The following is a 15,391-nucleotide window of genomic DNA, read 5'->3' as shown; positions in this document are numbered from 1 at the left end:
CTTCGTCGGTCTCGGTATTATAGTATATATATGTATATATATGTATATATATATATAAATATATGTATATATACTGTAAGCACTATTAACATATTTCGTAGTTTTCATTTGGATATAGCCACCGTCATCTTCGATGGTCTACTTCGTCGCGCATGAGCTGGGGCGTTCGCTTTTCTTAGAATAAAGAGCGCTTGACAACTTGGTCGGTCTCGGTCTTATAACATATATATATATATATATATATATATATATATATATATATATATATATATATATATATATATATATATATATATATATTCTTACGCGCTAAAGAGACCGGTGATAACCCTTACGGATGAAGGGGATCGTTTCCTTTTGGTCGCGGAGGTGAGCGCAAGAGCGGCCAACCGGTTAATCAACTGCGCGTCGTCCTCTTCTTCCTTCCTCCACTCGGGACCACAAGCACGTTCAATGGTCTTCGTTTTCTGCATGCGTAACATTCCTCTCTTCGCAGACGAAGCCCGCCGGGCGAGTCAATCTATGTGTCTTGACGTGAACGATTTGAAGCGGGTGACATGGACCACTTGTGACTTGGCAGCTCTTCTACCACTCGCCGTGAAGCGAGCTATGTCATACGTGACTTCCGTGAGTCTGTTAATAATAGCAAACGGTCCGTCGTATGTGGCCAAAAGCTTTTGGCATAACCCGAGTTTCCGTACTGGAGTCCACAGCCAGACTAAACCACCAGAGCGATAGGTTAGCAGACGGTGGCGAATGTCGTAGCGTGCTTTTGATCTGTACTGCGATGCGAAAGTGCGCAAACGAGCAACACGAAGAGTTTCTTAGGCGAGGCAGAGAGTCTCGGCGACAATAGGATCTTCGTGACTGCAGAAGGGGAAAACAGTGTCGATTGTGTACCGGGTTGGCCGCGCGTACAGCAGGAAGAAAGGGCTATAGCCGGTGGTCTCGTGCTTGGCGGTGTTGAACGCGTACGTGATAAAAGGCAGTACGTCATCCCAGTTCTTGTGGTCAGATGAAACATACATAGACAGCATGTTTACAATTGTTCGGTTGGTGCGCTCCGTAAGCCCATTCGTTTGTGGATAGTATGGTGTCGAGTGACGCAGGTTGGATTCACACAAACGAAGCAGCTCCTCTACAACGTCCGCTGTGAATTGTCGTCCACGGTCGCTGACGATCACGCGAGGTGGACCATGTCGCAAGATCACATATTACAGCAGGAATGTTGAAACGTCAGTGGCAGTTGCGGAGGGCGTGGCCGCCGTCTCACAGTAGCGTGTGAGGTTGTCGACGCAAACAACTATCCAACGGTTTCCCTTGGCTGATTTTGGAAATGGGCCTACAAATTCAATGCCCACTTGTTGGAAAGGCGTGCTTGGAGGCGGGATCGGTTGCAGGAGACCAGCTGGAGCAGTAGATGGCCGTTTGTGGAGCTGACACTGCATGCAGCTGGCCACATACGTCTCAACAGACTGTCTGTCGCATTCCAGGCCAATAAAAACGTTCCTGAAGCCGGTAGAGCGTCCTCGCCGAACCTAAATGGCCAGACGTAGAGTTATCGTGCATAGCACTCAGAATCGCTGTGCGAAGGCTCTCCGGCACCACTAGGAGAAAACGTGCGCCAGTGCCGGAAAAGTTCTTCTTATACAGGAGTCCGTCGCGTACACAGAAATGGTTTGCTGTCGTCGAGGCGAAGAGCGGTGTTAATTTACCGTCCTTTCGCTGTTCGGCTTTGAAGCAGTCGAAATCTGCAAAACGCGGCGACACAGAAGCCACGAGGTCATCGAAGTCGTCGGCGTCACAGTCAATAGTGCTAAGTGGCATACGCGAGAGGCAGTCCGCATCAGCGTGTCGTCCACCGCTCTTATAAGAGACGGTGAAGCTGTATTCTTGCAATCGGAGCGTCCAGCGCGCAAGGCGGCCACAAGGGTCCCGAAGGTTCATAAGCCAACACAATGAGTGGAGGTCGGTGATTACTGTAAAGGGGCGTCCATACAGTTAAGAACGAAACTGCTGAACATCAAATATTACCGCGAGGCATTCTTGTTCCGTGACAGTGTGATTCTGCTCGGGCCTACTTAGTGAGTGGCTTGCATATGCGATCGCGTGTTCGCGGTCACCGTAGCGTTGAACTAGGATGGCACCAATACCTATGCCACTGGCATCCATATGGAGTTCCGTCGGAGCTGAAGGACTGAAGTGTTAAAGAACCGTTCGTGACGTAAACAGGAACTTCAACTGACGAAAAGAAGAGTCGCCCTCCGGAGTCCACTCAAAGGGGGTGTCCTTTCGTAGCAGGCGTGTCAGCGGATACGCGACATCGGCGAATTTAGGAATAAATCGGCGGAAATAGGAACGAAGCCCCAGAAAACTACGGAGCTCCTTGACAGAGCGCGCTGCACTGAACCTTTCAACGGCTGCTGTTTTCTGGGGATCAGGGTGGATGCCATCCTTGTCGGCGAGGTGCCCAAGCACAAGGGTTTGGCGGTCTCCGAAGTGACATTATTTCTTAGAGTTTAAAACTAGGACCGCGTTTCTGATGCAGTTCAGGACAATATCCAGACGCGAGTTGTGTTCGCTGAAGGTGCGGCCAAAGATGACGACGTCGTCGAGGTTGCATATGCAGATGTTCCACTTCAAGCCGCGCAGAACAGTGTCTATAAATTTGTGGAAAGTTTCCGGAGCGTTGCACAGTCCAAATGGCATCACATTAAATTCAAAGAGCCCGTCAGGGGTTACAAAGGCAGTCTTCTCCTTGTCGTCAGGATGCATCAAAATTTGCCAATAGCCGGATCGTAAATCTACTGAGGAAAAGTAAGAGGCAGCATGAAGGCAGTCTGTTTCGTCAATACGTGGGAGTGGGTACACGTCTTTTTTTTGTTACAGCATTCAAACGGCAATAGTCGACGCAAGATCTACAAGATCCATATGTTTTTTTTAACAAGAATCACTGGAGCTGCCCACGGACTCGCTGACTATTGTACGACATTTCGTGCACCTGTTCATTGATAATCTGGCGCTCTAATAGTTAAACACGATATGGCTTTTGTCCAATCGGATTTGCCGAAACTGTGTTGATGGTATGGCACGTTCGAGACGCAGGGATTGCAGGTATTTTGTCCTTCTGCGCAAAGTCGGAAACCGAAATGTGCTTCGAAAGGACACGCACTAACGTTCGGCGTTCACTCGTGCTGAACGATTTGTTTACCATCGACAAAAGGGCCGTTTCCGAACTGTGGCCATCAGGTTGTTCCAGCGCATCTGTAAGTTAAGCTACTGATAAGGATGCGTGTTCCCTGGCGAAGGCTAATTTTATGCCGTCTGGAAGTATAACAGGCTCCTTAAAACAGTTTACGGTCCATAAGCCAGTGCCTCCGCCTTTGATCGAAACCACACAATGTGGCACCAACACATTCTTCTTCACACAGCTAAAGTGTATCGGTTCTACGGTAGCTTCGAAGCTGCCGGAATCGGCGCCGCAACAGACAACGGGAACGCAAACGGTAGATGATGCAGGTATGACCCTATCACCACAAACACACAGTGTAGCTTCGCGATCTACAGGGTTCTCCAGGAGTCCTGATGGAATCCTACCACTTATAAATACCTTCCCTGTGCGGCAGTCGACAGTAGCACCAAGCTCCCGCAAGAAGTCCATGCCGAGAATAACATCATGGGTCGATCGAGGAATAATTACAAACTCTGTCGTAATAGCATGACCTCCCAAAAACACGTCAGCACTACACACCCCAATAGGTCGCAACGGCTCTCCACTCACTCTAGAGAACTTTGAATCTTCGTCCCATTTAAACAACACCTTTAGCCCTAACACGTGTTTAAAAGAGACACTCATGACCGAAATTGGTGCGCCTGTGTCTACCATAGCCATAACAGGGACATTATTTACAAGAACGCGCACTTTGTTTTTCAGCCTCAACACAGGAGGTATTTCTGTCAGTAGCACGTCTCCAGCCACTTCACCTCCATCGGCCGCGCTAGCTAGTTTTCCGGTGACGAAGGGGACGTGGTGCGACGCAGCGGTGAGGGAGAACGGGGAGCAAGACGTTGCGGTGGGGGTGTCAAACTCCTGTCAGATGCCGGGGAGCGATTCCGGGAGCTTCTCGGCCAATACTCGGCGCCAGATGACACGTGCGCTGGCCACGGGGCACCACGTGGCCGTTCGGAGGGCCGAGAAAACTCTGAGGGCTGGCTATACCAGGTGGTCATACGCTGGTTACAAAACCGCGATATATGACCCGGGACACCGCAGGAATAACGCACCGGGAGAGGTCGAAACCTTGGTTGTTCGTCGATGAAGCGGATAGTATCATGTTCCCGCGTGTTGTAGGTTGGCTCCTGGCGTGTGTCACGACGATAGATAGGGCGTCGAGAAGGCGTGCGCTGAGCGCGTTGGTCATAGCGCGGAGTCGGAGGGCCTGTTGTCATCCTTGACTGCGGGGCTGCGCTGTAGTGTATGGCCGCTGCGGTAACCATCGGTTGCCAAGGGGCTGAATGTGGCACCGTCATAGCCTCACGTGACATGTACACACCATGATGGTCAGCAGTGGAATGCAACAACTCTTCGCGGCGGGAAAGTTCCTCGCGGACAATCTGTCGGATCGTCCAAGGAAGGTCGAGGCAAGGACTCGTGTCTACACTTGCAATCGTCGTAACGTTTGCCAGCCGACCAAACTTTGGCGCAATCCGACGCATCTTGAGCGTTTCAAAAGTTCTGCAGTGCCGGATGACGTCGGACACAGAACTGAGGCTCTCCTTTCCAATTAGAAAATTGTATACATCCTCAGCCAGTCCTTTCAGCAAATGTCCAACTTTATCTTCTTCCGACATGCGAGCACTGACCACCTTGCACAGCTTTAGCACTTCTTCGATATATGTTGTGCATGTCTCACCTGGTAGCTGCGCCCGTTGCGACAGTGTCTGCTCCGCACGCTTCTTTTTGGCGACTGAGTCCCCAAAACACGCCTTTAACTCGTCAACAAAATGTTCCCACGTCGTAAGCGCGTCCTCGTGGTTCTCGTACCAAACGAGGGCGGTATCGGTCAGGGAGAATACAACATTGGTGAGCTGAGCGGTTGCATCCCACCCGTTGGACTTGCTCACTCGTTTGTAGTGGACGAGCCACTCGCCGGCATCTTCCCCCGCTTTGCCTCCGAAGGTGGGTGGAACTCGGTAGTATGTCAGTGGACTGCTAGACGCTGCCCTCGGAGCGGCTACTTCTTCTGGCATCTCGAAGACGGTCACGGCTGATGGCGGGAGGCCGGCAAGTTGACGGCTTCGACGAAGCTGCGTCAGTGACCGTTCCGTTGTTGTGAGCGGTACCCAGGAACTCCACCACTTTGTTACGTGCTAAGGAAACCGTTTATAACCGTTACGGATGAAGGGGACCGTTTAGTTAGGTCGCGAAGGTGAGCGCAAGAGGGGCCAGCTGGTTAATCAACTGAGCGTCGTCCTCTTCTTCCTTCCTCCACTCGGGACCGCAAGCGCGTTCACTGGTCTTCGTTTTCTTCATGCGTAACAATATATATATATATATGTATATATATATATATATATATATATATATATATATATATATATATATATATATATGTATATATATATATATATATATATGTACACATCAAGTTCTTATATATGACAATACAACATTTTTTTCTGTACCTAATATGGCTGATTCAGAGTGAAGATGCATAGCTGCTGTGATATGTGGGGTTCCACCAAACCGTCACAAATCTGCACAAAAAACAGGTTATAAAAAGAACACCGTACAAGATACGGTCTTAAGACATACGTTGCTTGGCCATCACACCTCTGAAAATTCAGCATTATAATTGCATTTTGTGCCGTCATTATTAAATAAATTTTTTTGCTCAACAACACAAGTAGCGATAGCTGGGACAAGCGATGTACAACATGGGATTCATAAGTACGGTGAATGGTAGGCTTCCTATTTCCTTGCAGCGTATTCAGTATTTCAACGAATCCCCCTCAAACATGTCCGCACCCCATGGCTATGTGTTTAGAGAGCGCACGTGGAAGTCCAACATAATTTAGGCGAAGACCGCGTGTTCCCTGCGACTGAGTTCATTGTTCGCATTGGGTTAGGCAGTAATATTCAAGAACCGCAGTCCTTATAAGTTTTTCTTTAAGTAAAGCCACATAAAATATTTGGGACGGGCCACATCTGATAAAAATGGGGGGGGGGGGGGGTCAGGAGGTTCTCAGAAGCCTGGGCGCGCACAAATCTGATCCAGTTCAGAAGATGATTCAAGACGTTCACGCACGTAGTGCTGTCCATGAATAGTTCTTTCAGCATCAGAAAAAGTAATCAGCATCGACCTTACGCGCCACATCTCTCACCAAAATTTTCTTGGATTACGGTTACCCTGGACTGGCGGCAGCCCATGCTTCGCCTCTCTGAGTCTGGGTCTTACTACTCACAACACCACTCATCGCTCGCGACGATCCGTTCAGGAAAGGTGGTTTCGCTATTCACCTTGCCGTGAAAGTCGCCGCACTCCTCCGTCCTTCCTTACTTCTCATCACGAGTGAAGTCGCGAGCCACTAACTGTGCGCACAGTTTATACTAACCCAAGTCTTGTCTATAACTGCGTATGCCACCTCGTCCGGTACTCATGTGGCCTACACCAATAATCCGACCGCCGGTAGACAATACACTGTCATGACTTGACAAATTATTGAAATTTATTTTTTTCGCCGGTGCACGACTTGATCAGCAAACCTAGTATTTCCACGTATTTAACAAAGTCCTGACCATTACGTAAGCGCTGGTACCACTTTTACATATACTTTTATGATAAGAGCCTGTTTTCACATACCTGGTGCAGCATGTCGTGATATTGCTTTGGCGTTCTCAGAAGTTTCATGCAGAACTTAAGGGATCGTACGTTATCACATTTCATAAATAAATACAGGTATTAATGAAATAACATCTTACTTACATCTTACTGATTACATCTTGCTGCGTCTTCGCAAAAAAGAGGTGCTTACTGTGCTTACCATGTGCTTACTGTATCTTTGCAGAAGCGCATGGCTTCGCTCACGATGATTGACAATTTCAGCCTGCACCCAGCAGACCGTCAACAGTAATGGTAATTAGAGTGAGTTCATCAGAAAACCTGGTATTTTGACGTCTTTAACGTAGTCCTGACCGTTGCGTAAGTGATTGTACCGCTTGTACATACCCATTTTGTATAAGACCTGGCATTTTGTCGTATTTTGACGGAAAACCTGGTATTTTGACGTCTTTAACGTAGTCCTGACCGTTGCGTAAGTGATTTTACCGCTTGTACATACACATTTTGTATTTCGCATATCTGGTGCAGCGTGTCGTGATATTCCTTTGGCGTTCTGAGAAGTTTCATACCGATGTTCGCGGTCGTACGTGCCGCATTTCATCAATACCTGCAGTATACCTTGCTGCACCTTTGCACGTATGGACAAGCACATGGCTTCCCGAACGGTGATTGACAATTTCAGGCTTCGCCCAGCAGACCGTCAAACAGTAACAGCTACAGCGCACGCCATAGAATCGTGCCCCGTGTTTATGAATCACAGGTTATGCGTGTGTGTGTGTGCGCGTGTGTGTGTGTGCGCGTGTGTGTGTGTGCGCGCGTGTGCGCGTGCGCGTGCGTGTGCGTGTGCGCGTGTGCGCGTGTGTGCGTGTGCGCGTGTGCGCGTGTGTGCGTGTGTGCGTGTGTGCGTGTGTGCGCACGTGTGCGTGTGTGCGCGCGTGTGCGTGTGCATGTGTGCGCGCGCGCGCGCGCGTGTGTGTGTGTGTGTGTGTGTGTGTGTGCGCGTGTGCGTGTGCGTGCGTGTGTGTGTGTGTGTGCGTGTGTGTGTGTGTGTGTGTGTGCGTGTGTATGTGTGTGTGTGTGCGCGTGTGTGTGTGTGTGTGTGTGCGCGCGCGCGCGCGTGTGTGTGTGTGTGCGAATTTGCAAGCAGACCATACCAGATATTATGGCCGACAGAGCCGCAATAGAGATGCTTTGTGCAATGTACAAGAACACCTCTTAACGGGCAGTGCCCTAGCGCTGCTTGCAATGATTTGCTACTACGCCATAAATGGTTTCATTTTATGTTGCGGTTTGCCCCGAAATCGCGAACGCACTTAGTTTCTTCTTCTTTAGGAACCAGAGTTTTCCCATTTTTACAGCACAAAGGTATGCATAGGTAGGTCTTTTGCGTTAGGGATTCTAAGAAGCCTGAATGAACGTATGACTATCATGAGGTTCACAGAAATCTGCTTAGCGAAACACTCATGCAAGACTGCAAGCTATATATAAGGTTGCATTCCTTGTTAAGATAATTACGTCCCCCTTGTCATCGCAGGAGCTCTTGTCACTGTTATATTTACATATGGGCATAAATGCATCATTTTTCTGTGCTGGCGATGCACTCGCAAGGCTATCAGAAAAGACGATCCAATTAGGCCTACCCCATTACTGTAGTTTCTAAATTGCAATGAAAATTATTTTTAGAAGCAACGAAGCTGCCTATTAATATGGCCAGAACATCCCACGAACTTCATAACGATGGTTTCATCTTCCGTACAGTTCAAAATACATCAGCATCATCTTCATCATGAGCCTGGTTACGCTCACTACAGCGCAAAGGCCTCTCCCATACTTCTCCTACAACCCCAGTCATGTACTAATTGGGGCCATGCCGTCCCAGCAAACTTCTTAATCTCATCCGCCCACCTAACTTTCTGCCACCCCCTGCTACGCTTCCCTTCCCTTGGAATCCAGTCCGTAACCCTTAATGACCATCGGTTATCCTCCCTCCTCATTACATGCCCTGCCCATGCCCATTTCTTTTTCTTGATTTCAACTAAGATATCATTACGTCGCGTTTGTTCCCTCACCCAATCTGCTCCTTTCTTATCCCTTACCGTCACACCTATCATTCTTCTTTCCATAGCTCGTTGCGTCATCCTCAATTTGAGTAGAACCCTTTTCGTAAGCCTCCAGCTTTCTGCCCCGTGAGTGAGTACTGGTAAGACACAGCTATTATATACTTTTCTCTTGAGGGATAATGGCAACCTGCTGTTTATGATCTGAGAATGCCTGCCAAACGCACCCCAGCCCATTCTTATTCTTCTGATTATTTCCGCCTCATGATCCAGATCCACCGTCACTACCTGCCCTAAGTCGATGTATTCCCTTACAACTTCCAGTGCCTCGCTACCTATTGTAAATTGCTGTTCTCTTCCGAGACTGTTAAACATTACTTTAGTTTTCTGCAGATTAATTTTTAGACCCACTCTTCTGCTTTGCCTCTCCAGGTCAGTGAGCATGCATTGCATTTGGTCCCCTGAGTTACTAAGCAAGGCAATATCATCAGCGAATCGCAAGTTACCAAGGTATTCTCCATTAACCTTTATCCCCATTTCTTCTCAATCCAGGTCTCTGAATACCTCCTGTAAACACGCTGTGAATAGGATTGGAGAGATCGTATCTCCCTGCCTGACGCCTTTCTCTACTGGGATTTTAACGCGATAGCGTTAAGGAGCTCGTGTCGCAGAAAAGCCGGTGTCGTCGGCGTCGGTGTCGGCGTCGGGTGTCGGCGTCGGTGTCGGCGTCAGCGTTTTTGCGGCGTTGACCGTGAGCGATAAATCACGGCAGGCACTCCATAAATAAAAAGCAACTTCCAAGATGGTCTGGGTGGGAATCGAACCAGGGTCTCCGGAGTGTGAGACGGAGACGCTACCACTCAGCCACGATTTCGATGCTTCCAAAAGGTACAAACGCGCCTCTAGTGAATGCGGTGTTGCCTTCGAAACGAGCCGTGGAAAGTTATACTGTGGTGTATATAGGTAATTATGAACATGTAACTTACAGAAGTCGCAATTACACGAGTAGCGAAGTGCGTTTCGCTGCATTTCTTCTGCGCTTTCCGCACACGGAGAGCCATCTTGCGGCAAACACAGAAGAGCCCCTCCTCTCCATGTACGGCGCTGCCCCGACAGATGGCGCGCCACGCGCGCATTGGAGCTGTCGCGGTTCGGACTCTCTCCCCTGACAACGCTTCGCCTCGCTCCCTCCGCAGAATCAAGCGTCCTTCCTTTCTTTAGATCACTATCTCTCTATCTCTCTGCCCGTGCCGATCACGGCGTTTGGCAGGCGTGCATCATTTCCCCCTCCGGGATACCGAGTTCTTTGGTTCGCTCCGCTTGCTCAGGCGCACGTTTCATTGCTGCGCCGAACGCCGCGTTGCTCGACCATATGGCTCGACGCTCACCACGTCTGATGCGGGGCGCCTCGTAAGTGATGGCTGCCCTGTAGCCCATTGTCTTACACCCATTGGCGGGTCGACGGGAACGCTATCGCGTTCCACTCTTGAAGGCGAAGCTTAAGCGTCCTCCAATTTTTGTTGCTTTCTTTAAGGAGGACTACGGTGGCTGTGGAGCCGCTATAGATATCTTCCAGTATTTTTATATGCGGCTCGTCTACACCTTGATTCCGTAATGCCTCCATGACTGCTGAGGTTTCGACAGTATCAAGCGCTTTCTCGTAAACAATGAAAGCTATATATAAGGGTTGGTTATATTCCGCACATTTCTCTATCACCTGATCGATAGTGTGAATATGGTCTATGGTTGAGTAGCCATTACGGAATTCTGCCTAGTCCTTTGCTTGACAGAAGTCTAAGGTGTTCCTGATTCTATTTGCGATTACATTAGTAAATAGTTTGTAGGCAACCGACAGTAAGCTGATCGGTCTATAATTTTTCAAGTCTTTGTCGTCCCCTTTCCTATTGATTAGGATTATGTTAGCGTTCTTCCAAGATTCCGGTACGCTCGAGATTATGAGACATTGCGCATACAGGGTGGCCAGTTTCTCTAGAACAATCAACCCACCATCCTTCAACAAATCTGCTGTTACGTGATCATCCCCAGCTGCCTTCCCCCTTTGCATATCTCCCAAGGCTTTCTTTACTTGGATTTCGAATTCCTCTAGACTATTTTCTCTTCCATTATCGTCGTGGGTGTCACTGGTACTGTATAAATCTCTATATAACTGCTCAGCCACTTGAACTATCTCATCCATATTAGTAATCATATTGCGGGCTTTGTCTCTTAACGCATACATCAGATTCTTGCCAATTCCTAGTTTCTTCTTCACTGTTCTTAGGCTTCCTCCGTTCCTGAGAGCATGTTCCATTCTATCCGTATTATACTTCCTCATGTCAGCTGTCTTACGCTTGTTGATTAACTTCGAAAGTTCTGCCAGTTCTATTCTAGCTGTAGGGTTAGATGCTTTCATACATTGGCGTTTCTTGATCAGATCTTTCTTCTCCTGCGATAGTTTACTGGTATCCTGCCTAACGGAATTACCACCGACTTCCATTGCACACTCCTTAATGAGGCCCACAAGATTGTCGCTCATTGCTTCAACCCCAAGGTCATTTTCCTGAGTTAAAGCGGAATACCTGTTTTGTAGCTTGATCTGAAATTCGTCTATTTTCCCTCTTACCGCTAACTCATTGATCGGCTTCTTATGTACCAGTTCCTTCCGTTCCCTCCTCAGGTCTAGGCCAATTCGAGTTCTCGCCATCCTGTGGTCACTGCAGCGCACCTTGCCGAGCACGTCCACTTATTGTATGATGCCAGGGTTAGCGCAAAGTATGAGGTCTACTTTATTTCTAGTCTCGCCATTAGGGCTCCTCCACGTCCACTTTCGGCTATCCCGCTTGCGGAAGAAGGTATTCATTATCCGCATATTATTTTGTTCCCCAAACTCCCCTAATAACTCTGCCCTGCTACTCCTTGTGCCTATGCCATATTCCCCCAGTGCCTTGTCTCCAGCCTGCTTCTTGCCTACCTTGGCATTGAAGTCGCCCATTAGTATAGTCTATTTGGTTTTTACTCCTCCCATCGCCGATTCCACGTCTTCATAGAAGCTTTCGACTTCCTGGTCATCATGACTGGATGTAGAGGCGTAGACCTGTACAACCTTCATTTTGTACCTCTTATTAGGTTTCACAACAAGACCTGCCTGCCTCTCGTTAATGCTATAGAATTCCTATATGCTACCAGCTATATTCTTATTAATCAGGAATCTGACTCCTAGTTCTCTTCTCTCCGCTACGCCCTGGTAACACAGGACATGCCCGCTTTTTAGCACTGTATGTGCTTCTTTTGGCCTCCTAACTTCACTGAGCCCTATTATATCCCATTTACTGCTCTCTAATTCCTCCAATAGCACGGCTAGACTCGCCTCACTAGAAAACGTCCTAGCGTTAAACGTTGCCAGGCTCAAATTCCAATGGTGGCCTGTTCGGAGCTAGTGATTCTTAGCACCTTCTGCTGCGTCGCAGGTGTGACCGCCACCGTGGTCAGTTCCTTCGCAGGTGCTGGGGACTGAGAGCTGGGGTTTGGTTGTTGTGTTCGTATAGGAGGTTGTGGCCAAGTACTGCACCAGGGTGGCCAATCCTGCTCTGGAGAGGGAGTGCGTTACCGGTTCTGTTCACCGGCACCAGGCCACACTCCAGGCCTGTCTGCGCAATTTTATCAACACGCGGATGTTTTTTTTTAATCCGGTGGAAAATTGCCGGCATTGGGATTCGAACCACGGACGTCTTGCACGCGACGCGGGTGTTCTACCTTTACGCCACCGCTGCTATCTATTCAAAAGACTCAAAGATTCAAAATACATTTAGAGCCAATGCGGGACCTAAAATCTGCTTGAACACTGCCCTACAAATTTTGCAGTTTTTGCTCACATTTGTCGTTAAGTGACTTGTTTTTTCGGCTCACTCCATGAACTATTTTGTTTTCCTTTTTCGCACGGTGTGCTTGTTATACAAAATAACGGTATCAAAACAGTGCCGTTTCAAGGCAGGGCATGCTTTGTGCCGAAGGTCATTTGTGCCACAGCCGTCCTTTCTCGCGACAGCTTCGATGAACTCAGAACGCGAAGTCTTCCTATCAGAGATTAGCGGAAATACGTTGACCGCTCGAAGGGCTGATCTTTACTTCTGTAAATGTTTACACTGTTCGAGGTGAATCTCGTCCCCAAACAGTAATCGTCATGTGCTTCTGTTACATTTATTTCTTTCGAAGTTCTGCATCAGCTATTTTCCTGCCAAAAACGCAGTCTCACAGAGATATGCACGCGTCTCTCATGGTCCGAGACCACTGGACATACAGCTGAAGGAATGAGCACAAGGCGCACCAAAATGAATCGCTATGATTGTTTCGTCAAGTGCTTAATATTCAAATTGACGCGAACGCTCCGAAAGTGTTGGTATTTCTACACCGAGCTTGGACAAAGCCAGCGAAAATGGGGACAGCAATTGGTAAAATGGAATGCCTGCGTTCGAAATCGAGTGGCTTCAAAGCATGCTTTCTTTCTTTTTCGAACAGGCGTTGGCTCACAGAATCCTTTTCCCTCAATCTTTGGGGCGTAGATGCTTAGAATTCAATACTGAAAACAACGCCCTACGATGCTTACGGGGTGTAACGCTTCGCAGAATTTTGAAGATCAGAATAAGAGGTGGGGGAGTCATATCGGTCCAATCCAAAGCCGAGGATAATGTGCGACGATACTCCCCAGTGCGAGTCTTTGATGAGCGACCTAAGTTTCTGTAAAAGAAAGAAAAAGCACATGATTGGTGTGTCTTCGGTAAAGCGAAAATAATGATGTGAGCAAATGTAGTGATTATTTAGGTCTAGAGGTCACAGAAAAAATGGCAATCTTTGAGCAGTGGACCGAAATTTGCAGCATATTGGGTTCGCGCCGCGAGTCAATGTAAGGCCTATTGAACGAATTAACAGTGAAAGCGCTCATGAAAATGGATATAGTATAAACATTTACGACGTTTTGGCTTCCATAAAGAGGGCTTGTTTGCAGAGAATTTTCGTGCCTGATTTCTCGTTATTGTTCTCATTCACCGCTTGTTCACAGTTCAACATGGTTTCTCCCGACCAGACTAGTTGTCGACGAACCATCGAATAAATCTCACGCTGGACACTTATATTGAGGGAGAACATTGGAACGGAATAGTACATTAAGCGCGACGCAGTGCTAAAAATTTACAGAAACCTAGTGAAAGAGAAGTGCTGCTAAGGGCAATCTCCTACAAGAATTACTATATATTATTATTTCTTGTGATTTCCTTTAGGAAGCCTGTTATGTTTTATACATAATTGCTGGTGATTCCTATCATGTGACTCACTCTACCTATGGGGACCAGTTCAGTATTTCACGTTTTAAACAGTTTGGATTACTAACTTAGCTGGGACGCTACCAGCGCGCGTAGCGAGCGGACGCATGGGACATCGGTTCCGGCGATTTTCGACCGTGCCGGCGGCCCAACGCGTTTGATCCCGACAATTTTGGACTTGACAGGACCAGCAAGTCAGCCGGCACGCAGGGAGACTACTCCCAATCCGGTGGGCCGATTTGTTGACCTTTTTAAGCGTTTTTCCTCCCATCCGCCATAGCGCCGCGACGCAGCCTCAAGGCTGAACGCCGGCGTTCGGCGGCGGGGAGGCCGCTCCAAGCCAACATGGCAAGCGCAAACCAGCAACGCGGCTACGACCCGGAAGGCATGGCATGGACAACTGTACCGCAGACCAGTCGGGACCAAGCTTGGAACGCTAATGTGATCCGGGCCTTTGAAACAAGAGCCCAGAAACTCCAAGCCTGCGCACAAGGGAAGGCCACGTAAGCTCACAGAGGCCACCATGCGCAACCCGACAAGGCACCCGATGAGCGCGCAGCCGGAGGCCCAAGGCAAGTCAAAGCTGCATGGAAACCCAAGTTTCTCTGCAGATTTAGACCAGACGATGTGGTGCTAATCATCAAACCATTAACGGCGACAAGCTTGAAGAACTTACAACCCGGTGAGCTAGGCCTAGCCCTACGACAGCGAGTCGGGGAGGCCGAAGCGGACAACTTTTACTGCACAATATCCCCGGACCAAAACCTGATCATCGTGGGCACGTCGATCATCCACGCGGCAGACAAACTGGTCGGGGACTTTGCGATAAAAATCCAAGAAGGAGCAGACCTTCATTTGCACGGGCACGTAAAACAGAGCGAAGACAACGTGATTCACGGAGTCATCACAGTGGCCAATCTGGAAACCACCGAGTCCCTGCGAGGGAAGGTGAAAAGCTTTCACGGAGAAAGCACCATCTTGGAGATCCGAAAGTTCGGAACTTCTAACAAAGCCAGAATCACCTTCGAAGGCAAGTACAAGCCCAGAGCTGTACTGTACAACGCGCAAGTCATACCGGTAGCAAGGTACCGCCGCACCATACCAGCGTGTAACTTGTGCGGCACAGTGGGGCATAGGCCAGATACCTGCCCGACACCGAGACAAGAAAACTGCGGAC

At 48.6% G+C, this 15,391-nt stretch overlaps 1 protein-coding gene across 1 annotated transcript in view; it reads right to left on the bottom strand.

Moving 5' to 3' along the window:
* The window catches only part of LOC135910158 (uncharacterized), a 120,353-nt gene that overhangs the window by 19,958 nt on the left and 85,004 nt on the right, over positions 1–15,391 (bottom strand). The window contains exon 10 of the mRNA XM_070522232.1: positions 13,503–13,633. Coding sequence (XP_070378333.1) covers positions 13,503–13,633 — 131 coding nt within the window. The remainder of the gene's footprint in view (positions 1–13,502; positions 13,634–15,391) is intronic.

Source organism: Dermacentor albipictus, chromosome 7 (genome assembly GCF_038994185.2).
Source record: "Dermacentor albipictus isolate Rhodes 1998 colony chromosome 7, USDA_Dalb.pri_finalv2, whole genome shotgun sequence".
Lineage (NCBI taxonomy): Eukaryota > Metazoa > Arthropoda > Arachnida > Ixodida > Ixodidae > Dermacentor > Dermacentor albipictus.
Note: the sequence above shows the minus strand (reverse complement) of the source record. Positions and strands in the feature narration are given on the sequence as shown.